Below are 26701 nucleotides of genomic sequence, written 5' to 3' on the forward strand. Positions count from 1 at the left end.
GTTTAAATGAAAGAAAGACTTGCATAATGATATATACTTGCAGTATATAGTTACAAGTTGCTGTTTTCTTTGTTAGCTTGTGCCATTTCTGGCAATGCTTATCATTTGTTTTGACTCGGTAGGTTCCCTTCCTGGATGGACGTTTTCCAGGCGAAGTCAGTAACTTGAGCACATACCAACGAACTTTATATGTGGCCTCTTGAAGCCCTATGGTACATAATGATCACCGCACAAAGTCTAAAGCTTGGTCAACCCTGGCCTAGATTGTTCATAGGCTATTACTTTGCGGGGAGCATCCCAGACAAGTCTTATCCTGTTTTTACCCAGCATTCGCACAATGTTCAGCAAGGGTAGGGAGGGGGATGCGGATCGGTGATCAGGAGCTGAATCTTGTCAGATTTTGCCTTTGCCCTTGACGAAAGATACCAAAGCTAGTTTAATCCTGGTCTTTTAGGAATCAAGATGGCTCTAAGTATGCTAAAATGAAAATGTCACCTCTCACTTAGATCAGAAAAGGTTGAGAGGAGATTTGATAGAGGCGTTCAAAATCATGAGGGGCCTGGACAGAGTAGATAGAGAGAGACTGTTCCCATTGGCGGAAGGATTGAAAAACAGAGGACACAGATTGGCAAAAGAACCAAGGGTGACATGAGGAAAGACTTTTATATGCAGCGAGTGGTTAGGATCTGAAATTCACTGCCTGAGAGGGTGGTGGAGGCAGATTCAATTGTGGCTTTTGAAAGGGAGTTAGATAAGTACCTGAATGAAAATGTTTTGCAGGGCTACGGGGAACGGGCGGAGGAGTAGGACTATCTGAAGTGCTCTTGCAGAGAGTCGGCACGGGTTCGACGAGCCGAATGGCTGTCTTCTGTGCTGTAACCGTTCTATGATTCTATGATTTTACTTCCACCTCGGAGAACTGACTCTTGCGTCTTTTTCTTTTCTAGGTAGACAAATACCTCTACCACATGCGGCTATCGGATGAAGCACTGCACGACATATCCAATCGTTTTCTGATAGAGATGGAGCAAGGTCTCGGGAAAGATACCAACCCAACGTCATCTGTCAAGATGCTGCCTACATTTGTCAGGTCAACTCCTGACGGAACAGGTAAAGACAAGTTTTTAGAAGACCTTTTGGGCAAGCATGCATAGGCCCCTCCCTGCACAACTCGTCTTTACTTCAGGTTTGAGTTACTGTGGCCCTGCATGGTCCAGCAGAGCCACCTTTCCGAACTCGTGAACTGTAAGATGACCGTGGTAAATGGCTGACTATAGATGTTTGAAGAGCTCTGTCTGAAGAATAAAAGGAAATGATTCAACTGCAATAGTTGCTCAAATAAATACTTGGCACCCCTGATGTGAGGGAACCAATGTCTGGAAAATTACTTGCAGCAGGAGATGGCACAAAGTGGTTCTGGAGATGAGCTGGCCTCCAATATTTATTCCTTTCTTGTGGTAAAGCATCTGGCCTCCCCTTGGCTCCCCCTTCCAATGCCATGGCTGGAAATGGTGAACGCAATGCTTTGCACCTCCGTGGTGCCCACTCGATTGCACACAGTATATCGGAGCACAATTGCGCACTAATTCTACTTTGTTATTTTCTGTTGTAGCACTACTGTATTTAAGGGGAAGCTAGATTGTTAGCGCGAATGTTTTCCTGGAAGAATCACTCGACACTCTGGGTCGGTTCCAACGCCAAAACGGCCTTTATTACGCCGGCGGGGAGAGATCCTCTGGTCCATCTCCAGGCACTCCACTCCACCGAACAAAGAAATTCATCGATATTTATGTTTTACAATAGTTCATTACAGTTACTCAGCCCACTTCGGCTGGACACAATCCAATCATAATGATTATAGATTACATATAGGTTTAAATGGGCCCATAGAATTAACCCTGGTACATCAGGGGGCTGCATGATCAGTTTGTGACAGTTGGGGGCTGATCCCTATCCGTGTGATGCTCTCCAGGCCCCCCTTAACTTCGTTGCTCATGGATTCTGCCGGTGCCTAGCTCCTTATCTCTATGGTTGCTAGGCACCCTATATGGGGGTCACTGACTTGAGGACATTCCGTACTAGGTACCGCAGTGTTCTATATACGATCTTGTCTCAAGCTGTTGATTCAAGACATTCCTGAGACAAGGCTCTGCAGGGTCAGTGCTCAGTCAGCAGCTTTAGCGAACTTGGCTAACCGAGCCCCCATCAAGCTTTGCTAAGCCCCCTGGCAGCCATTTTATATTTGGCTAACATTTTAAACATACATACATACATATATATTTTTATATATCCGGCAGGTGCCTTTGCCTTCCTACAACATAGATAAACACACAACAACTTGTATTTATATAGCGCCGTCAATGTAGTAGAACATCCCAAGATGCTTCACAGGAGTGTTTTAAGACAAAACAAATAAATTTGACACAGAGCCACATAAGAAGAAATTACGGCAGATGACCAAAAGCTTGGTTAAAGAGGTAGGCTTTAAGGAGCGTCTTAAAGGAGGAAAGAGAGGCAGAGAGGTTTAGGGAGGGAGTTCTCGAGCTTAGGGCCTAACAGCTGAAGGCACGGCCACCAATGATTGAGCAGTTATAATCAGGATGCTCAAGAGGGCAGAATTTGAGGAGCGCAGACATTTCAGGGAGGTTGTGAGACTGAAGGGGATTACAGAGATAGGGAGGGGCGAAGCCATGGAGGGATGGATGTGTAAACAAGGATGAAAATTTTGAAATTGAGGCATTGCTTAACCGGGAGCCAATGTAGTCAGCGAGCACAGCGGTGATGGGTGAGCGGGACTTGGTGCGAGTTAGGACATGAGCTGCCGAGTTTTGGATGACCTCAAGTTTGCGTAGGGTAGAATGTGGGAGGCCAGCCAGGAGTGCTTTGGAGTAGTCAAGTCAAGAGGTAACAAAGGCAGGGATGAGGGTTTCAGCAGCGGATGAGCTGAGGCGAGGGCGGATGCGGGCAATGTGCGGAGGTGGAAATAGGCGGTTTTAGTTATGCCGCGATTATGTGGCCTGAAGCTCATTTCAGGGTCAAATATGACACCTAGGTTGCGAGGGAGAAGGAATAGAAGGCTATGTTGATAAGTTTAAATGAAGAGGGGTGAGAGGAGGCTTGTGTGGAGCATCAATACTGGCATGGACCACTTGGGCCGAATGGCCTGTTTCTGTGCAGTAGATTCTATTTAATGTGCAAGAAAAATTGTTTCTGAAAAAGTCAAAAAACTAGAAAAAGCCACTACTTGGTCTCAAGTCATTTGGTCGTATGGGAATAGCAAACCCTATAATTGATAAATGACATCTTACTCCAGTGATTGTACAACACTTGGTGTATCTGTTACTGCCGTACACCATGTCCTCGTTATTAGGAAAGTAGGATCAAGCTCTGTATCTGAGGGGAAAAAAATTATTAGTTGCCGATTTCTTTTGAAGTGAAGGACGTTGGGGCCGGACAGTAGAGCTTTTCTTCCTCTTGTCCCTGGTTGCGTTGACATCCAGTGAGTTAGGTGCAGAGTAAGGTTCCTGTACTGATAAAATTATAGAAATTACAATAGGAAAAGGAGGCCATTCAGTCATCGCCCTTCATTTGGAATTGTCTCCTCTGCGCAACAATGTCCCTGTTGGGGGAAGAACAACTATAAGGCCCACACCAACACTCGGTCAACACTGGAGTGAAGTACCACAGGCCTACAGGCGCTGATGGAACTATCTCCCATTGTGAGGCAGCAGTTTCAGAAAAGGAGGGGGTGAAATTTGTATGGAATAAAGAAACTGTGACAGAAAGGTTCACCTCACCGCACAGTGAATGCAGCTGCTCTGAATTGGACTGATCCTCGACGTTCTTTATTTCAAATGATGAAAATTAAACCAAAAACGATCCTCAAGCATTTTAGTGGAATGCTTACTTCCAACTAGTATTGATAACAGCAAAACTGGTTGGTGACCTCCGATGGAATGAAACTAACGTGGGTGGTTGTCGTTGTTATGGCAACAATTTCTGAAATTTTCTCGAGATACTGATCTCTTTCCCTCAGGCCACTAAGGCATCCAACAAGTTACCTAATCATACGGAGACATGGAAATGAGGAGCAGGAAAAGAGCAGTTGTTCCATCAAGCCTGCTCCACACCATGATACCTGGAGCATCGTGACGAGACACTTCCTCCATCCCTCAGCAGGCGTGTAATATCCTGGCAGAGGCAAAGAAACAGAAATAGAAACACCAGGGCTTCTTCTTGAAGGCTTGCAAAAGGTTAGCAAGCCAGCAACATATTCCAGAGATTCGCTAACCTCTGGGAAAAGAAGAGCGGCCTAACATCTAGCCTATTCCTACTGCATTGTCCCCTGGTCCGCCCCTGTCTATCAAACTGCTATCAATAGGCACCCAATTTAAGTCTATGCTATTCTAAAGTAAATAGACCCAGTTCTTTAAGCTTACCTGAGTAACTAAGGTTCTTTAAGCCAGGGATCATTCTAATGTCTTTCTTCTGAACCTTTTCCAAGGCCACTATATCACCCACCATGTGAGGGGACCAAAACTGGGCACAATACTCTAGATACTAAGGGGTTTAAGGGCTTAAGGTATTAAGGGATTTAGCAGCTTTGAAAGTAGATAAGTCCCCAGGCCCGGATGAAATGCATCCCAGGTTGTTGAGCGAAGTAAAAAAGGAAAGAGCAGAGGCCTTGACCATCATTTTCCAGTCCTCTTTGGATCAGGGCATAGTGCCGGAGGATTGGAGGATTGCTAATGTAGTACCCTTGTTTAAGAAGGGAGAAAGGGATAGGCCGAGTGATTACAGGCCTGTCAGCCTAACCGCAGTGGTGGGAAAATTATTGGAAAAAATCCTGAAAGACAGGATAAATCTGCATTTGGAAAGGCAGGGATTAATTAGGGACAGTCAGCATGGATTTGTTAAGGGAATATCGTGTTTGACTAACCTGATTGAATTAATTTTTTGAGGAGGTAACCAAGCGGGTCGATGAGGGTAGTGCGTACGATGTAGTATCCATGTACTTTAGCAAGGCTTTTGATAAGTTCCTACACGGTAGACTGGTCATGAAGGTTAAAGCCATGGGATACAGGGCAAAGTGGCAAGTGGGATCCACAATTGGCTGAGAGGTAGGAAGCAAACGGTAATGATTGATGGATGTTTTTGTGACTGGAAGGATGTTTCCAGTGGGGTTCCACAGGGCTCAGTACTGGGTCCCTTGCTTTTTGTGGTATATATCAACGATTTGGATTTGAATATAAGGAGTATGATTAAGAAGTTTGCAGACGACACTAAAATTGTCTATGTGGTTGATAATGAAGAGGAAAGTCATGCAGGCTGCAGGAGGATATCAATCTACTGGTCAGGTGGGCAGAGCAATGGCAAATGGAATTTAATTCAGAGAAGTGTGAGGTGATGCACTTTGGGAGGGCTAATAAGGAAAGGGTATACACATTAAGCGGTAGGCCACTTAATAGTGTAGATGAACAAGGGGATCTTGGAGTACTTGTCCACAGAGCCCTGAAAGTAGCAGGCCAGGTGGTTAAGAAGGCATACGGAATGCTTGTTTTTATTGGCCGAGGCATATATTTAAGAGCAGGGAGGTTATGCTTAAATTGTATAATACTTTGGTTGGGCCACAGCTGGAGTACTGTGTGCAGTTCTGGTCGCCGTATTATAGAAAGAACATGATTGCACTAGAGAGGGTGCAGAGGCGATATACTAAGATGCTGCCTGAAATGGAGAATCTTAATTATGAGGACAGATCGGATAAGCTGGGTTTGTTCTCATTGGAACAGATACGGTTGAGAGGAGACCTCATTGAGGTGTACAAAATATTGAGGGGCCTGGACATAGTGGATAGTAAGGGTTTATTTCCATTGGTGGAGGGGTCTATTACGAGGGGGCATAGTTTTAAGGTGGTTGGTGGAACGTTTAGAGGGGATTTGAAGGGTCTTCTTTATGCAGAGGGTTGTGGGGATCTGGAATTTGCTACCTGGAAGAGTGGTGGATGCAGAAACCCTCACCACTTTCAAGAGATGGTTGGATGGGCACTTAAAGTGCTGTAACCTGCAGGGTTACGGACCTAGAGCTGGTAAGACTGATTCCCAGGATGGCTGGACTGACATATGAGGAGAGACTGGATCGACTGGGCCTTTATTCACTGAAGTTTAGAAGGATGAGAGCAGATCTCATGGAAACATATAAAATTCTGACCGAACTGGACAGGTTAGATGCAGGGAGAATGTTCTCGATGTTGGTGAAGTCCAGAACCAGGGGATATAGTCTATGGATAAGGGGTAAGCCATTTAGGACTGAGATGAGGAGAAACTTCTTCACTCAAGAGAGTTGTTAACCTGTGGAATTCCCTACCACAGAGAGTTGTTGATGCCAGTTCATTGGATATATTCAAGAGGGAGTTAGATGTGGCCCTTATGGCTAACGGGATCAAGGAGTATGGAGAGAAAGCAGGAAAGGTGTACTGAGGTGAATGATCAGCCGTGATCTTATTGAATGGTGGTGTAGACTCGAAGGGCCGAATGGCTTATTCCTGCACCTATTTTCTATGTTTCTATGTTTCTATGTTAATTGTGATTAGACTGGATGACCTTTGATGGACGGCGCAGATATAATGGTAAGTACTGCAGGGAATCGAATACAGCCAGGGTGATCTGGACTAGTCTCGATCGCCTGGATGGGTCGGAGAGGAATTTTCCCAGATTTTTCTCCCTAAATTGGCCTGGGTTTTTATCTGGTTTTTGCTTCTCCCAGGAGATCGCATGGTTCCGGTTGGGGTGGAGTATAGACTGTTTCAGCAATAAGGGGTGTCGCAGTTGTGTGAGGCGGACTGGTTGGGCTGGGTGCTCTTTGCCTTTCTGTCATTGTTCATTGTTTATATCTAACCTTCAGGGCTGCTGACCAAGGGCCGTGCGGCTCTTTGTTGGCTGGTGCGGACACGATGGGCCGAAATGGCCTCCTTTTGCGCTGTAAATTTCTATGCTTCTATACGGTCTAACCAATGACCCCATACAATGACAGAATGGTATCCTTTGACTTGTATCGAATGCTTCTATTAAATCAACACAATACCCAGTCTGCTTTAGGAAAGGACCATCTTTGGAGCCACTTTGGCTCATTCATCTAGAAACATCTACAGTTCTCTCCATGACACCATCCCGTGCTCTAACCGAACGACACCCCTCAGTCCCACTGGGTATTTACGTTAGGCCACTATTCTTTCCAGCCCAGATTGATGGGGTGAATGTCTTGTGTCTCATCTTGTGAAATGAGATGGGGCAGCCTCAACCAATCTCATAGACCCAACTGCAGAAATTTGATACTGAATTGAACTCTTACTCGGAGGGGCCATTTAGATTTTTGATGAGTGAAATTGAAATGCCAATTGAGGTCTTACTTTGAAGCTGAAAATCCGACTGTTTCCCTCCACCATCACAGCAGTGGCATTTCAAAAGTAACTTGTTGCTTGTGAATCACTCTGAGATGTCCTGCCCCCATAGTAAGCCTATATAAATGCGAGTTCTTTCTTTCAAAGATATTTGTACAGCAGTTGTAAGTGAGGAAGAGGATTACGCGAGGAAGAATTATGATTAAGTTTTAACATTTCCCTGTTGTTTATTTATTTCTGGAGTTGTTCAGGAGCTGGATGGATGGATTATTGAATAGGGAGGTGGAGGCAAAAATCTTGGACTAACTTGAAAAACACTTGGATGCTGCGATGGGCCACATGTAGTTCGATGACCCGAAAAGGGTTCAATGATGGTTGTCCTCTATAATTATGTAACTTTTTGGATGACTGAGTGAAAGCGATCAATATCTCGAGAAAATCTCAAATTGTGGTCATGGCAACTGCCCCGTGTTAATTTCATCCCCTCAGACTCACCAACCGGCCATAACCAGCTTTGCTGCGATCCAATCGACACTTAATGTTGAAGTAAAAATATCTGATGAGCAAATCAATGGAAAGACATAATATAAAACCTTGCAATTAACTCACAACAACATCATTATAGATTCAAAGAGATAACTTTCTCAGCCTTCCCAAATAGGAGTTGTAAAGATGCTATGTAGATTTACATAGAAATTACAACATGCAAGCCGGTCATTCGGCCCAACCAGTATACAAAGCCTGCTCGCCACTCCATGCGTTAACAATCTGAAGTCCCAGTTTCTGCTTGTGTATAGAACTCATTGGTTATAAAGGCGTGCTCCCTCAATGGTGAGATTAGGATTTAGGAGGAGCCCATGCTTACCAATAAGGGAGCAGCCCATCCCCAAAAAAACACACCTACTAAATTCAAACAGCATTTGAAGAAAAAGCATCCGACACTCCGATAGAAGAAATAGAAGCACGCAAATAAAACCAGAGTGCAGTGATGCAAGAAATATTATCAGCCGATCTCGACAATGGGACCATTCCAGCATCAAGAGATCCAGCCAGTGTCGGGTAGAGTGGGAGCATTCAGCAGTTTAAGAAAAGGCTAATTAAACTCAACCACATCAAGTGCCAGAAATTGTTGGAAATACCCAGTAGCGAGAAGGCAGATGACAACACTTGAGGCAGTTACTCGTCATCAACTGACTTCTGATGAAGGGTACACGGCCAAAAAATCAGAACCTGTCTTTTCTTCACAGAGGCTGACTGACCTGCGTGTATTGCGCACAGTTCATCTACTGTATTCCATAGCCTCACAAGCCTCTGTAAAAACAAATGTATTTCCTGCTCTCTGTATTAAATTTCTTACATTTAATCTTCTACCCATGTCCCAGCGTTCTCGATGTCTGAAGTTGAAAGAAAGAAAGACTTGTATTTATATAGCGCCTTTCACAACCAACCACCGGACGTCTCAAAGCACTTTACAGCCAATTAAGTACTTTTGGAGTGTAGTCACTGTTGTAATGTGGGAAACGCGGCAGTCAATTTGCGCACGGCAAGCTCCCACAAACAGCAATGTGATAATGACCAAATACCCTGTTTTTGTTACGTTGATTGAGGGATAAATATTGGCCCAGGACACCGGGGATAACTCCTCTGCTCTTCTTCGAAATAGTGCCATGGGACCTTTTACGCCCACCTGAGGGAGCAGACGGGGCCTCGGTTTAACGTCTCGTCCGAAACACGGCACTTCCAACAGTGCAGCATTCCCTCAGCACTGCACTGGAGTGTCAGTCTAGATTTATGTACTCAAGTCCTTGGAGTGGGACTTGAACCCACAACCTTCTGACTCACGGGTGAGAAAGAGCTACCCATTGTGCCACAGTTGACCCTGTTGGTGTGTTATATTGAAGCGCTTCTAAAAGATGGTATTGAGAGTTGCAAACTCTAGGCTCCAAAAGATGATTTTCTACCCAAGGGCATCTCTGTGATACAACAAAACACAATGCACTGAACAGGCTGTACAGACTCATTAATCCAGATGGTACATCTATCGAGATTGGCAATTGTTTAGTCTGCTACTGCCTCCATTGCATCGCAAAGCCTAACTTTCTGTTTTGAAAGTTGTGAGTTAAGTTGCCATCTGCATCTTAATAGTATCCAATTCTGTATTGAATTGTCCAAATTCCAAATAAAAACAAATGTTTTCACTTGAAGGAGATAACTGACCTTTACAAAGTTGGCTTGTTCAGTGTTGAGATTGGATGCCATGCATATCTCCTCCAGCAGCACTGGACCCCTTTGAGTTTTAATCAAGGCGTTTTTTCTTAATCTTGGGCCCACCTTTGCTGAAGATGCTGGTTACAGTTCTACTATTGAAGACCATGAGGTGCTTGGATACAGTTGGATTATTGAGGATCGTGAATTGCTGGGATACAGTTGGACTATTGAGGATCGTGAGTTGCTGGGGTACAGTTCCAGAATTGAACACTGAGATGCTGGGATACAGTTCCACTATTGAACACTGAGGTACTGGAGTACAGTTCCACTATTGAACACTGAGATGGTGGGGTACAGTTCCACTATTGAACACTGAGATGCTGGGGTACAGTTCCACTATTGAACACTGAGATGCTGGGATACAGTTCCACTATTGAACACTGAGATGCTGCAGTACAGTTCCAGAATTGAAGACCGTGAGTTGCTGGGATACAGTTCGACTATTGAACACTGAGCTGCTGGGGTACTGTTGCTCTAGCACATGCACGTGAACACATGAACCGTGGCAAAGTAGTGAAGGCTGTTGAGATGTGAAAGGCATCACAAAACTTAGCTGGATCTTGATCACACCCAAATAGACCTGCAGGTCAGTCTGGGGTTTCTGGAGAGAAGTAGGAACTGCAGACGGAGCTGATGTCTATAGTGATTTTACCTCTTCCTTAACCCATGCTGTGTCACCGTTCCATGGGTGGTAGTAGTCCTTTAGACCCTTGGCCAAGTAGCCATCTTTTTACCTTAACCAGGAAAGCGATGATTTGGAGATTGGAATGGGGTATTATACCTGAGCACAATCCTTGCCCAGCGTTTGTACATGCACACACTTCAGCAGGGAAAATGTTAATTTAGTTAGGCCGTATTGAGACTTTCAGTGTACTGGCCTCAGCCTGATAGCATCTGCTTTTTGATTACACGATTTAACAGCAATCCCTTTGTGTGACTATCCATATAGTAGGGAATGTGATTGTCACAAATCTATCCAACACAGCACATTTTCTGTATTCAGTGTGCACAGTGCTGAAGGAGCATTTCTGCACCCAGACAGCAAAGGTCCTTTATCCTGTTAGTTAGCATGTGGAATATCAATGAACAGAACCAAAGAATGGGAGTGCTACACATCGGAAAAGGCCGACACCACCTAGTCGTTCAAATCCATGAGCTTTCTACATGGAGGTGTTTGATATGTTAAATGATGTTGATTTAGTTTTGAAATATCCGTTTGCAATCTGTTCCAAGCTTGCTCTCATTGTAATCTCTTCTGTCCTCTCGTTAGTTGCCATGTTACCTCTTGCTCTCATGCAACTGTGAATATTTGCTCCCTGATTGATTCAAACTCTATTTTCGAGTACTCAAATGATGACGAGGATTCCATTTGTTTACATAGGATATATATACGACACAAACAGGCCATTTGGTCCAACTAGCCCATGCCAGCGTCATCTAAATCTATCAGCATAACCCTCTATTCCCTTCTCCTCCATATGCTTGTCTAGCCTCCCCTTAAATGCATCAATACTATTCACCTCAACCACCCCCTGTGGTGGCGAGTTCCACATTCTCATCACTCTCTGGGTAAAAGAGTTTCTTCTGAATTTCTGAATTTACATCATTCCTTTTGCTCTGACTTCTTAGAAACCAAGTACCAAAGTTGTGCTGCAGAAATTATATTAATATCTCTTCTATTACCAATAACAAGAATAGCTTGCAACCCATTTTCATGTGTCTGCAGAGTAAATGAAGTGTCTGGTTTCCCTCCAGGGTGAGAGATTCTACATTTACCTGTCCAGACATAGAAACCTAATCAGAGGTTATAGATGCCACTGAAACATGGTAGAGCAGAAAGTGTTAAAATTTTGCCAAATTGGCACTCCTCTCCCTTTGCCACTTTTCCGTTGTCACTTGATGTGCTGATATTTGCATGGGTATACCGCCCTTATTTGGCCATCTTGCATGCGTGAGCATTGATGGTGAGCGCTTGACGACGAGAAATATCCTAACCAAGCTCAATCCAATGCTCATCCAATACCCATACATATGCATTAGAAAGAAATTGGGAATTGGAGCCCCAGCTTGTTTAATTCCCTTCCCTTAGTCGATGGCTGTGACGGCCAATTGTCCTCGATCTATGGATCAGTTGTAGAACTGGGAATCGGTTCATTCAACACAGACTAGGAATTATATCTCCGACCTCACTTTTAACTTTTAAAGCTTCATTATTTTTATGAGTAAGTGCTGGGCAAGGTTTGATTTTTGTCAGTGAAAGCTAAAAGACCTGTGTCAGTATGTCATAAGAGTATTGTGCAAAGTGGCACTGATGAAGAAATGACCAACGGATACTTTTTCCATGAACATGTCGCTCTTGGTTGCAAAGCTACATCCTATAACTTCTCCAAAGCAGCTGACGGAGCCAGAGTCACCAAGTATGATTGTCTGATGAGAGTAACAATAATCATGACAGGCATGCTGAAATATGGCCAATTTCCCTTTAAATGAATATCCCATTTTTTTGATAACAAACTGTCCCTTGCCACCAAGTCAGCCGTGGCTCAGTGGGTGGCACCCTCACCTCTGAGTCACAAGGTTGTGGGTTCAAGTCCCACTCCAAGGACTTGAGAACAACAATCTCATCATCATAGGCGGTCCCTTGAAACGAGGATGATTTGCTTCCACGCCAAAAAAGGATAAGTTCACAGGTGTTCCAATGAAGGACCAAAAGTTCCAGGTCCTGAACTACATCCTGAAGGGTGGAAGATGCCTGTGCGTGGATTTTTTTAACGTGTACACCAGCCACCTCACGTACTTGACAGAGCTAGGTCTTGGTCCAGTGGCAAGGATTACCCAAGACGACTGGAGACCTGCTCTGCTGCACGGACCTAGTGTGCACACATATCGCAGTGTGGGCTGGACCGTGCTGCCCCTGGGCCCCTGGCACCAAAGGGCTTATATAGAGTGGATAGGAAGGACCTATTTCTCTTAGCAGCGAAGTCAATACCTAGTGGGCATAGATTTAAAATGATTGGTAGAAGGATTAGAGAGGAGTTGAGACAAACTTTTTTCACCAAGAGAGTGGTGGGGGTCTGGAACTCACTGCCTGAAAGGATGGTGGAGGCAGAAACCCTCATCACATTTAAAAAGCATTTGGATATGCGGTAACCTACAGGGCTACAGACCAAGAGCTGGAAAGTGGGATTAGGCTGGCACAGACATGATGGGCCAAATAGCCTCCTTCTGTGCTGTAAATTTCTATGATTCGATGAATAAGTTACAGTAATAATGGATACATGGCATTGACTTAAAATGCACTTCTCTCAGCTCAGACTTTATACACGTCATAGAACACACTCAAACTTTACTCATGATTCAAGGACATCATCAAAAAATTGGATATTACTGCATTTTCACCAGTCCCATGTGTCACTTTGGCCCTGTGCATCAAGTAGCTTGCTGACACATATTGATCTGCTGTTGAGTAAACTATTATTAACACCACATATGTTTAAGAACATAAGAAATAGGAAAAGGAGTAGGCCATATGGCCCCTCGAGCCTGCTCCGCCATTCAATAAGATCATGGCTGATCTGATCATGGACTCCGCTCCACTTCCCCGCCCGCTCCATATAACCCCTTATTGTTTAAGAAACTGTCTATTTCTGTCTTAAATTTATTCAATGCCTCAGCTTCCACAGCTCTCTGCGAATTCCACAGATTTACAACCCCCTGAGAGAAGAAATTTCTCCTCATCTCTCTTTTAAATGGGCGGCCCCTTATTCTAAGATCATGCCCTCTAGTTCTAGTCTCCCCCATCAGCGGAAACATCCTCTCCATCAACTTTGTCAAGCCCCCTCATACTCTTATACGTTTCGATAAGATCACCTCTCATTCTTCTGAATTCCAATGAGTAGAGGCCCAACCTACTCAACCGTTCCTCATAAGTCAACCCCCTCATCTAGGCTGACACTCCCAGTGCAATACTGAGGGAACGCTGCACTGTCGGAGCTGCCATTTTTCGGATGAGAGATTAAACCGAGGCCCCCTCTGCTCTCTCAGGTGGACATAAAAGCTCCCATGGCACTATTTTGAAGAAGAGCAAGGGATGCCTCCCCGGTGCCCTGGCCAATATTTATCCCTCAACCAGCATCACTAAAACAGATTTTCTGGTCATTATTACATTGTTGTTTGAGGGAGCTTGCACAGATTGGCTGCAAAGCACTTTGGGACATTCGGTGGTCAGGAAAGGCGCTGTATAAATGAAAGTCTTTTCTTTCAGATTTATGAGCAACTTATTTGTAAACCAGCAGGTTGACAGTCATCAGTTATTGAGAGCTTATTCCAGTAGTGGTCGAAAGTTCCAAAACTTGTGTTGCAACAGACATGCCATCAAAGCGAAAGTGTTATTGAATTACCCATAGATTTGCACAGCTCACTTCTTATTAGTACTCCCTTGCTTGTTGCCTTTATGCTTTATAACTTCTGTTGCGTGTCGCTCCCTCTCCCTGCCCTTCTGTAATACGATATCAAATTGGTGCCTGAGATATTGCTGTGTTTTGCAGAAATCAGCAACTAATACGTTTACATAAAATATTATTTACCTGCAGTAGAACTCTGATGAAGAAGACTGCAAAAGACTGAGTGGGTTACAAAATACTTGCACAGATCATGAACACACACCTTTGTTGGTTGATTGGAATTAGTTTGCCTGAATCTGGTGTTGTACTCCAGCCTGACTCATTTTGGGGTACTGTTTGAAGAATGCTGTCTGCCTTCCACTGCCTCTTCCAACTGTGACGGAGCTGAGTTAGCGAATGTTGCCAGGCTACCTGACTGAACGCATCACACGTGAGCCCGATCCTCACCCATGATCCACACAAATTCTGACAGGAATCATAACAAAATGCTCAATTAAGAACGCTGGCTCATTGTACTGCAACTCAGCTATGGGACATTGAAGTCAATCCTAGGCACCGCTAGTGCTAGTCTGAATACGATCAGCGACCTCGGCACCAACGGGTGTTTGAGGTATCTTCTCTTCTATGGGCAGGTTATTTTATGAGTTCAATATGAATTGTTGATACACTGTTTGTTCATGATGGCTGGTGCTATAAATCAACTACAAAAGTCAGACACAGCCACTCCCATGTTTGAGTTCAATGTTGACTTTCGGCATTTAGCTGCTTAAATAGTCATTATTGTGACTAGCACAAGATAGCCGCTTTGCTGGAGGCCAGCCTCAGGAATCAATACTTTCTCCAAAGCTGGCTGCTTGCCTAGAAACACATCTGGATTCTCTAGTCTGTGGCTAAGTTAGGAGGCATAGTTAGTTGTGCAGACGGGTGCAGAAAGTTACAAAGGTTTTAGACAGACTAAACGAATGGGGAAGACTCTGACCGAGGGTGCTCAATGTGAAGATGTCTCAGGTCACACACTTTGCATCCGAGAAAAAGAAAACGGAATATTTACTAAATATTTAGAGGCTCGGAGGCGTGGAGGAGCAAATGCATTTGGATGTCCAGGAATACGTCACTGAAAGCTAGTGTATAACAAGAAGTTGCACTTATATAGCGCCTTTAACCTAGTAAAACGTCCCAAGGTGCTTCACAGGGGTGTAATCAGACAAGGTTTGACACTGAGCCACATAAGGAGATATTTGGACAGGTGACCAAAAGCTTGGTCAAAGAGCGCCTTAAAGGAGGAAAGAGAGGTGGCGAGGCAGGGAGTTTTAGGGAGGGAATTCCAGAGCTTGGGGCCTAGGCAGCTGAAGGCACAGCCACCAATGGTGGAGCGATTAAAATTGGGGTTGCGCAAGAGGCCAGAATTGGAGGAGCACAGAGATCTTGGAGGGTTGTAGGGCTGGAGGAGGTTACAGAGATAGGCAGGGGCGAGGCCATGGAGGGATTGTGAAATCGAGGCGTCGCTTAACCGGGAGCCAATGTAGGTCAGCGAGCACAGGGGTGATGGGTAAACGGGACTTGGAGTGTGTTATGACACGGGCAGCCAAGTTTTGGATGAGCTCAAGTTTATGGACGGTGGAAGATGGTAAGCTGGCCAGGAGATTGCTGGAATAGTCAAGTTTCGCGGTAACAAAGGCAGGGATGAGGAAGTTTAATCGAAAATCAAAATGCTGAAGTAGTGGGTTCTTTTTTTTGAGGCAGGAATTGGGATAGTTTGAGATCAGCTGATTTTGCTAAGGCCAGAAATTAAGGTAAACTCCATTTATAGGTTTAGTACTTTAGGTTTTATCTGTGAAAATTGTTTTATTTTGATTTTTTAAAAATTCCCACAAGTTCTATAGGGCCAAAAGTTAGAGCCAGGCTGTTCAATGGTGAAATCAGGAAGTACAAAGGTTAGTGGAAATGTAGAACTCTCTTTCCCACAGAGGCTGTAAGTCAATTTAAATGTCGAAGACTGGTATGAGTTGATTTTTGTTAGGACCAGGGTATGAAGAGATATGGAGCAAAGATGAGTTAATGAAGTACAGATAGGCCATAACCTAACTAAATGGTGAAATAGGCCCGAGGGGCTGAATGGCCTCCTCCTGTTCCTATGATTGGATGCAAAATGCTCCTGTTCATGTTTAATCCATGCCATTGTCTGTTTCTGATCAATTGATGAATTCACAATTAATTAGCCAGTGATGTCTATCTGCTCAAGGTTGGATTTCAGTTTGACGTTCTGGGAAAATTGCAGTTTTGTGGTGAATTGCATTTTATTGTTTTAATTGATATTAAAAAATCCATAAGTTTTCAGTGACCAAAGAGAGCGAGCCTTTGATGCAGTGCTAACAATCCCACCTCTGGGCCGGAAGGTGCAAGGTTCGAGCCCCATTCCAGACAGTCCCGGCTAGTGGAGTCAGAGCTCCAGCTTTGAATTCTGGGTTGGTGACCAGCGGGATACTCTCGTCCGGTGGGTGTGGATGGCGTTTCCACCCCCCCCCCCATTGTATGGGTAGTGTGAGTCCGTAAAACCCTCCCGCCCTATAGGACTGACCACTCTGTTGGCTGGTATAATGATGGTTCCGACCATGGAAACAGCACTAACACAGCCAGTCCAATTGTTAATCAGCCTGCGAATCTTTGCACTGCCTCACACTGTTTCCCCCAAAGGAGACAGCGAGAAGACATGGACAGAAGAAGTTAGGACCAAAGCTTCACAGTGCCAAATTGATGAATGGAGATGACCTCAATTCCTGGCCTTCGCGAAATCAGCTGATCTCAACCAGACCAGTCAAACTGGGGTCAGACTTAGTTCCTGAATGATCACTTGCCATATTGCTCAATCACTTCACTTTGGTCCCAGTGGGGAGATTTCTGCTACTTCAGCTGCCACATTTAATGCAGCGTGACCTCTTGTGAGTGCTTGTTACAGACCTCGGATATGCCTTAGCTATTCTCTCTGGTTCAGTGGTGCAGGTCACTCCATAAGCATTCGCAACTTTACATTCAGGAATGTGCCTGTGCAGCCCAATATCTGATCATGTGACAGCATAACCCGAGGGATGTAACGACAATGTACCCTCTTGTGATCAGAACTGGATATCACGCGTGCCCTCGCGTGCGCTTCTCCAAACCTCTCAAACAGTCGACTACTAAGATTTCACTGATTTATTTTGCAGACGTGCAGAGTATCTATTATAATCACTGAATTCACGTAACTTTCTTGTGAATATGGATTTAAAGCATGCAGCACTGTCCCAGTTAGTGAGCTAAATTGGAGACACCAGCTTTTAGTCCGTCTTAGCATTTAAAAATAGATTGGCTTTCTTTCAGTGACCGTTCTGACTCAACTAACCTTAACCATGGGTTTTTCTCTTCCTTTCTGTTACTTTTAACCACAGGTTAAACTCTCCCTCTGACCTCTTCCTACTCCATAGACTTGAGCTTGAGAATCTAGGCGGACGTAGCCTCTTCTGCCCTCTAGGGTGGATGTAAAAGATCTCATGGCGCTGTTCGAAGAAGAGAAGCGGAGATCTCCCGGTGTCCTGGCCAACATTTATTCTTCAGCCAACGTCGCTGAAACAGATTATTTGATCATTTATCTCGTGGCTGTATGTGGGAGCTTGCTCTGCGCAAATTGGCTGTGAAGCGCTTTGAGACATTCTGAGATCATGAAAGGCGCACCATCGTCCGTTTTGTCATTTAATCAACCCCGCCCTCCACCCTATCACAGACTCTTCTTTCCCTTCCTGGCTCTGTACTTTATTAAATACTGAGGGCTAAAAAATTTGATAGCCCCTGAAAATAGGTCCGATGTTGAAAGGAATACCGATAGCAGGCGACCTTCAATGATTAATTACAATTATTGCAGCATTCAGCCCAGCATGAAGGCATGGCTGAGTGGCTGAACGCTCAGCAGGGGGCCCAAGTTTGTGCGAAGCTAGCACCAATCAAAGCTAGCATCCGCTTCTTAAAGGCAGTCTGCACCTCTTAAAGGGGAGGTGCATTCTCATGCAACTGGTTGTGGAGGCAAAGCTCAGAAAGAAGAAGAGTGAATAATGGCTCAACAAGCTAGAGAGCGAGCTCCAAGGTTTTCCAACACAGCACTGGAAGCCTTAATGCAGAATGCGGAAAGGAGGAGTCAGGTCCTCTACCCACAGGGGGCCAGACACATACTGCGAAGGCAGTGGAGGCAGATAACCGACAAGGTCAATGCCAGCAGTCTTGCCCCGAGGACATGGACGCAGTGCTGAAAGAAGTTCAATGACCTCACACTAGTGGTCAGGATCAATGAGTGCATCTTCAAATGCCATCTCCCACCAACTGCACCACTAGCCTCACACACTGCCCAATGCACCACACCCCCATCACTCACTTACCAACCATCTCTCTCAATCACAACTCACACCTCACATTCCTAGCTCCACCTCACCATTGCTGCAATCCTCACACCCACATCTCACACCTTGCATACACTGGCAGCTATTCAGTCATGACAGGCACATCACCCAAACACAATACACCACACTCACTGACTCACGTCACCCTCTATGCAGGGCAAGGTGGCTCATAACCGCAGGCAACAGCAGTTAACCGTCCGGGCACAGGCAAGTCTGGATATCCTTGGGGGAGACGGTGCTCGACATTATTGGAGGCTGTGGCCATGGTGAGGATGACACCATTACAGCTGATGGTATGCTGATACCTAATCCTCCTTCTCACATCCACTTCCCCCTCATCCCACAATCTCTTCACTTACAAGCTACCGATGGAATAAGCATGTACTTCCCTTCAGCACAACCCTACCCATGTGCCTTTCTCCTTTCTGATACCCAAGAGCTCCAACCTGGCCAGCCAGTGCAGTAAGAGCAGAGGAAAGTGGTGGAGAAGAAGTGACCCCGTCACTCGAGCCCACACTTGCAGCTCAGATACAGGCATGGCGCGCACATTAGAGGGTAGCATAAAGGCGGGATCTCCATGTGGTGAGTCACTGAGCACGAGTGGCCTTCAGCCAGGGCAGGGGGAAAGGATAGCGCAGGTGCCAGCTTCTCGGAGGGCAAGGTCGCATACTAGTTCTGCTGCAGAGGACTCAAATGAGGGCATCGATGGGGCGGCCTGCAGAAAAAGGATGATGGGCATGCACACAGAAATGCTTGGTGCAATAGAGCCTGTTGTTACTGTCAAACAACAGTGCCGATATTTGATGTCTCCAAGAGAAGAGGAGACTAATTGATGTCCTATTTCTGACTGCTCCATTTTTGATCGGGGCGGAAGAGCAGGGAGAGATCAGGGCCCAGGAGCGTCGTGATCAGGGCCCAGGAGCGTCGTGATCGGGGTCCAGGAGAGGCGAGGGTTCGGAGTCCAGGAGAGGCAAGGGCCCAGGGGCAGCAGGGGCCAACCCACACAGCGATCTATGGGATAGTTGGAGCATGTGTGCGCACTAGGTCCGTATAGCAGAGCTTGGTCTCCAGTCGTCTTGGTTAACCCTTGCCACTGGATCAAGACCTAGCTCTGTCAAGCCCATGTGGTGGCTGGTGTGCAACGGCCACTCCATGTTAAAAGACTCCATGCACAGGCATCTTCCACCCTTCAGTATTTAGTTCGGAACCTAGAATGTCAGGTCCCTCATTGAAATACCTGTGAACTCATCCCTTTTTGGTGTGGAAGTAGGCCATCCTCGATACGAGGGACTGCCTAATACTATACTATACTATCACTGGAGGAGTGCGTCACTGACTTTCCACAGAGCTTTGGGCAGAGCTTGGAGCCCGTGATTTCCAGGATGGAAGTGATGGTCAACTCCATTAGAGCACTTCTGGATCCAACCATGGTGCAGGGTCTGATGGCCACAGTCTCAGCTCCCATTGCAGCACAAGCAGAAGCCACTCAACGTCCGAGTGCTGCAGTGGAAGCTTGGCCTGAAGTCATGCAAGCTCAAACTGCTCTCCTGCATGCTCAGCTTACTGCCGTGCAAGCTCTGATTGCTGCCATTGTGATTGTGTTAACCAGTGTTGAAATGGGCTTGCAGGGTGTCACAGCGGCCCAGCAATCTGCTCTCCCAACAGATTATTAGGGTTGCTGAGGTGCCGCCCTGGGGGAGTGGCAGTGGCTCTGTGGAGTATGAACCTGCTGCCCACTCTTGGGATGACAGCATTCGTCCGCCCACCACTGCCACTCTGCCAGTGCCCTTGCTTTTGCCTGTCAGCCAGCCAGCCCAGACTGCCGATATACTGGCAAAGCTATGTGTGTGCTCCTCCTGCTTCTCTCTGTTTAGATAGAAGAGAATAAAGTCCCCTCTGCTAGTGTACAGAGCTTCTGATGCCCCGGATGTAGTGATGGATGGCGTACTGCGAGATGTTAGCTATGTCGCCTGTTCCAGCCTGGAAGGATCAGCTGGCAACGCCTTTGTTACCCTGCTCTGAGGCTGCAAGAGGTGGCAGGTGAAGCGGAGCCTCCGAACACACTGTCCTGGCTTAGGTGCAGGTAGGAGAAGTTCTCCCTGAAGACCCGAAGTCGGTACGGCCTTCTGCAGAGAGCTCTCCTCCCTCTGTGAGTGGCTTCTGTTTGCCGCCTCTGCTCCATCTCCCTGTCATGCTGCAGTGCAAGGGCTCAGCTGCACAAGGGGAGGGACAAAGAATAAAAGAGCTTTGGTGGTAGGGGATTCAATAGTTAGGGGAATAGAGAGGCGTTTCGGCAGCCATAGACGTGACTCCAGGATGCCTCCCTGGTGCCAGGGTCAAGGATGTCACAGAGTGGAAGCAGGGCATTCTGGGTGGAGAGGGTGAACAGCCAGAAGTCGTGGTCCATATCAAGACCAATGACATGGGTAGAAGTAGGGATGTGGTCCCGCAGGCAGAATTTAGGGAGCTAGGAGAAAAATTGAAGCGTAGGACCTGAAAGGTAGTAATCTCCGGGTTACTATTGTTGCCATATACTAACGAGTACAAGAATAGAAGGATAGAGAGGATGAAAATGTGGCTGGAGAGTTGGTGCAGAAGGGAGGGCTTTAAATTCCTGAGGCATTGGGACCATTTCTGGGGGAGATAGGACCTGTACAAACCGGACGGGTTGCACCTCAACAGCGCCGGGACCAATATCCCCGCGGCGAGTTCAGCTAGGGCTGTTGGGGAGAGTTTAAACTAGCTTGGCAGGGGGCTGGGAACCTGAGAATAGATTCAATAGGAAGGAAGTAAAGCTGAAATTGGAAAGTAAGAATGTAGAACTTGAATCTGTAAGACAGTAATCAAGGAGATCGTCCTGTGCTAAATGGTATATACTTCAATGCAAGGAGTATAGCGAATAAGGCGGATGAGCTAAGAGCACAGATAGATACTTGGGAGTCTGACATTATAGCCATTACAGAAATTACAGAAACATGGCTGAAAGAGGTGCAGGTTTGGCAGATCAATATTCCTGGTAACAGGATTTTTAGACAGGACAGAGAAGGGGGTAAAACGTGGTGGTGGGGGTTGGGGGGGGGCGGGGGGGTGGTCACGGTACTGATTAAAGAAACTATTACAGCTGTGACAGGGGATGGTATGTTAGAGGGATCATCAAATGAGACTATATGGGTCGAACTGAAAAATAAAAAAGGGGCGATCACACTGCTGGGCATGTATTATAGACCTCCAAACAATGGGAGGGAGATAGAGGAGCAAATATGTAGGCAAATTGCTGTAAAGTCCAAAAACCATAGGGCAGTAATAGTAGGGGATTTCAACTATCCAGTATTGATTGGGACAAATATAATGTGAAAGGTATAAAGGGTGCAGAATTCCTAAAATGCATTCAAGAGAACTTTTTTAGTCAGTATGTAACAAGCCCAACACGGGAGGGGGCGGTTCTGGATTTAGTTTTCAGGAATGAAGCTGGGCAGGTGGAAGGGGTATCAGTGGGAGAGCACATGGGTGCTAGTGACCATAATTCAGTCAGATTCAAGGTAGTTATGGATAAGGACAGGGATAGACCAGGAATAAAAGTCCCAAATTGGGGAAAAGCTAACTTTGCTAAGTTGAGAAGTGATTTGGCCACAGTGGACTGGAAACAGCTACTTGTGGGTAAATCAATGTCGGAACATTGGGAGGCATTCAAGGAGGGGGATCCAGAAGGCTCAGACCAAACATGTGCCCTTAAAGAAAAAGGGTGGGAATAATAATTCTAGAGCCCCCTGGATGTCTAGGGACTTACAGGGGAGGGTAAAGAAAAAAAGGGAAGCTTATGTCATATACCAACGGCTAAATACTGTAGAATCTCTGGAGGAATATAGAAAGTTCAGAGGTGAAATTAAAAAGGATATTAGGAATGCTAAGAGAGAGCATGAAAAATTATTGGCAAGTAAAATCATGGAAAACCCAAAGATGTTCTATAAATATATTAAGAGCAAGAGGATAACTAAAGAAAGGGTAGGGCCTATTAGAGACCATGAGCGTAATCTGTGTGTGGAGGCGGAAGATATGGGTATGGTTCTTAATGAATACTTTGTGTCTGTTTTCACAAAGGAAAGGGTGATGTAGATACTGCTATCTAGGACGAAATTCTGGACGAAATAAATAAACATAGTGAGAGAGGAGCTATTAAGTGGAAAGCAGCTTTGAAAGTGGATAAGTACCCAGGCTTGGATGAAATGCATCCCAGGCTGTTGAGCGAAGTAAAAGAGGAAATAGCAGAGGCCTTGACCATCATTTTCCAGTCCTCTTTGGATTCGGGCATGGTGTTAGAGAACTGGAGGACTGCTAATATGGTAGCCTTGTTTAAGAAGGGAGAAAGGGATAGACTGAATAATTACAGGCCTGTCAGCCTAACCTCAGTGGTGGGAAAATTCTTGGAAAAAACCCTGAAGGACAGGATAAATTTACATTTAGAAAGGCAAGACTTAATCAGGAACAGTCAGCATGAATTTGTTAATGGAAGATCGTGTTTGACTAACCAGATTGAATTTTTCAAGGAGGTAACCAGGAGGGTCGATGAGGGTAGTGTGTATCATGTAGTGTGTATGGACTTTAGCAAGGCCTTTGATAAGGTCCCACATAGCAGACTGGTCATGAAGGTAAAGACCCAGGGCGAAGTGGCAAGTTGGACCCAAAATTGGCTTGGAGGTACGAAGCAAAGGGTAATGGTTAATGGATGTTTTTGTGACTGGAAGAATGTTTTCAGTGGGGTTCCGCAGGGCTCAGTACTGGGTCCCTTGCTTTTTGTGATATACATTAATGATCTAGATTTGAATATAGGGGGTTTGATTAAGAAATTTGCCAATGACTGTGTGATTGATAATGAAGAGGAAAGTCATGGACTGCAGAAGGATATCAATCTACTGGTCAGAAATGTGGCAAATGGGATTTAATTCGGAGAAGTGCGAGGTAATGCACTTGGGGATGGCTAATAAGGAAAGGGTATATACATTAAATGGTCGGTCACTTAGAAGTGTAGATGAACAATGGGACCTTGGAGTGCATGTCCACAGATCCCAGAAAGTTGCAGGCCAGGTGAATAAAGTAGTTAAGAAGGCATACAGAATGCTTGCCTCTTTATCGGCCAAGTCATAGAATATAAGAGTATGCTTAAATTGTATGATACACTGATTAGGCTACAGCTGGAGTACAGCGTGCAGTTCTGCTCATTGTATTATAGGAAGGACGTGATTGCACTAGAGAGGGTGCAGAGGAGATTTACGAGGATGCTGCCTGGAATGGAGAATCTTAGCTCCGAGGACAGATTGGATAGGCTGGGTTTGTTCTCCTTGGAACAGAGGAGGCTGAGGGGAAACCTCCATTGAGGTGTTTAAAATTTTGAGGGGCCTGGATATAGTGGATAACAAGGGCCTATTTCCATTGGTGGAGGGGTCTATTACGAGGGGGCATAGTTTTAAGGTGGTTGGTGGAAGGTTTAAGAGGGGATTTGAATTGGTCTTCTTTATGCAGAGGGTTGTGGGGGTCTGGAACTCACTGCCTGAAAGGGTGGTAGAGGCAGAAACCCTCACCACATTTAAAAGGTGCTTGGATGGGCACTTGAAATGCAGTAACCTGCAGAGTTACGGACCTAGAGCTGGCTGGCGCAGATACGATGGTTTCGATCGCCTGGATGGGTCGGAGAGGAATTTTCCAAGATTTTTTCCCCCAATTGACCGGGTTTTTATCTGTTTCTTTGCCTCTCCCAGGAGACCGCATGGCTCCAGGTGGGGTGGAGTGTAAAATGTTGCGATACATGGGGTATCACAGTTGTGTGGGGCGGACTGGTTGGGTCGGATGCTCTTTATCTGTCTGCCACTGTTCATTGTTCATAGGTTTATATGTAACCTTCAGGGCTGATGACCGAGGGCCGTGAGGATATTAAATGCAGGGGCGAGGATACACGCTGACTGACATCACGATCTGCATACTGCTGGCGACACACGTACTACAACCCAAGCGCTGTACCTTTACCAAGATGGTGTCCAGTGTGGGTCTCGCTAGAAGCGAGACAGGCGCCAGTTTTCCTTCAAAACTAGACGAAAACTAATGCCGCTATCGAGCCGAGTTCCACGACCTGAATCTCTAACATCTTCCGGTTCTGAGGAAAGGTCATTGACCTGACACATTAACTCTGATTCTCTCTCCACAGATGCTGCCTGACCTGCTGAGTATTTTGCAGCATTTTCTGTTTTTATGTTAGATTTCTAGAATCTGCTTGTATTCCATGAGAGAATAGACCCCCTGTACTCACTCTCGCATCTGAGCAGTTGGTCCCATGCAATCTTGCTGCATTATGAGTTGCTGACCTTGAATGGGCTGTTAGGAGGAGATACTTGCTGAGAGTGTCATAAGAGACAATGGGGAGAATTTTTACTTCCTGAAGCGCTGGGAGCAGTGGGGTGGGGGCGGGGGGGCTGGGGGGGAGGTGTTCAGTAACGTGCGGGAAACCCGGAAGTCTAGGTTTCTCCGCACACTATGGAGATTTAACTCCACAGCATAATCTCCACCGTGTGCATCTTCAGTCAGTGACAGGGTCCCCACCCGAAGTCAGTCTGATTGACAGGCTTGGCTTCCAGTCGGGCGGGGAGCACTCTGGAGGAGGTGTAGGACCAGGTGGGTCTGATCCTTGACCCTGGGAGGTCCGATCCTTAGGGATCTAAACCCCAAGGTGACGGTCTGATGTCTGACCTGGGGGGAGGAGACGGGGGTGCGATCCTGAGGGTGCTATTGTATGGGAGGTTGGTCTGATGGTTAGGGAGCATGGAGGACTGGGAGGAAGCACTCCTGCTCCTCCTGGCCCACAAGGTGTGCTGTCCGAGGCTGTTTCACCGGCCCCCCCCCCCCCCCCCCCACCCCCACCACACACAGAGCAGCTATCCTGACTCCCCAAAGCCTTTCCATCATCTATAAGGCACAAGTCAGGAGTGCGATGGAATACTCTCCACTTGCCTGGATGTGTGCATCTCCAACAACAGTCAAGAAGCTTGATACCAACCAGGACAAAGCAGCCCGCTTGATTGGCACCCCATCCACCACCTTCAACATTCACTCCCTCCACCACCAGTGCACCATGGCTGCAGTGTGTAATAGAAACATAGAAACATAGAAAATAGGTGCAGGAGTAGGCCATTCGGCCCTTCTAGCCTGCACCGCCATTCAATGAGTTCATGGCTGAACATGCAACTTCAGTACCCCATTCCTGCTTTCTTGCCATACCCCTTGATCCCCCTAGTAGTAAGGACTACATCTAACTCCTTTTTGAATATATTTAGTGAATTGGCCTCAACAACTTTCTGTGGTAGAGAATTCCACAGGTTCACCACTGTCTGGGTGAAGAAGTTTCTCCTCATCTCGGTCCTAAATGGCTTACCCCTTATCCTTAGACTGTGACCCCTGGTTCTGTACTTCCCCAACATTGTGAACATTCTTCCTGCATCTAACCTGTCTAAACCCATCAGAATTTTAAAAGTTTCTATAAGGTCCCCTGTCATTCTTCTGAACTCCAGTGAATACAAGCCCAGTTGATTCAGTCTTTCTTGATAGGTCAGTCCCGCCATCCCGGGAATCAGTCTGGTGAAACTTCGCTGCACTCCCTCAACAACAAGAATGTCCTTCCTCAGGTTAGGAGACAAAAACTGTACACAATACTCCAGGTGTGGCCTCACCAAGGCCCTGTACAACTGTAGCAACACTTCCCTGCCCCTGTACTCAAATCCCCTCGCTATGAAGGCCAACATGCCATTTGCTTTCTTAACCGCATGCTGTACCTGCATGCCAACCTTCAATGACTGATGTACCATGACACCCAGGTCTCGTTGCACCTCCCCTTTTCCTAATCTGTCACCATTCAGATAATAGTCTGTCTCTCTGGTTTTACCACCAAAGTGGACAACCTCACATTTATCCACATTATACTTCATCTGCCATGCATTTGCCCACTCACCTAACCTATCCAAGTCGCTCTGCAGCCACATAGCATCCTCCTCGCAGCTCACACTGCCACCTAACTTAGTGTCATCCGCAAATTTGGAGATACTACATTTAATCCCCTCGTCTAAATCATTAATATACAGTGTAAACAGCTGGGGCCCCAGCACAGAACCTTGCGGCACCCCACTAGTCACTGCCTGCCATTCTAAAAAGTACCCATTTACTCCTACTCT

At 46.0% G+C, this 26701-nt stretch overlaps 1 protein-coding gene across 3 annotated transcripts in view; it reads left to right on the forward strand.

The window, feature by feature from the left end:
* The window catches only part of LOC139235073 (hexokinase-2-like), a 102336-nt gene that overhangs the window by 18920 nt on the left and 56715 nt on the right, over positions 1 to 26701 (forward strand). For all 3 annotated transcript variants that reach the window (XM_070866205.1, XM_070866207.1, XM_070866206.1), the window contains exon 2: positions 948 to 1110. In XM_070866205.1, coding sequence (XP_070722306.1) covers positions 948 to 1110 — 163 coding nt within the window. The remainder of the gene's footprint in view (positions 1 to 947; positions 1111 to 26701) is intronic.

Source organism: Pristiophorus japonicus, chromosome 22, assembly GCF_044704955.1.
Source record: "Pristiophorus japonicus isolate sPriJap1 chromosome 22, sPriJap1.hap1, whole genome shotgun sequence".
NCBI lineage: Eukaryota > Metazoa > Chordata > Chondrichthyes > Pristiophoridae > Pristiophorus > Pristiophorus japonicus.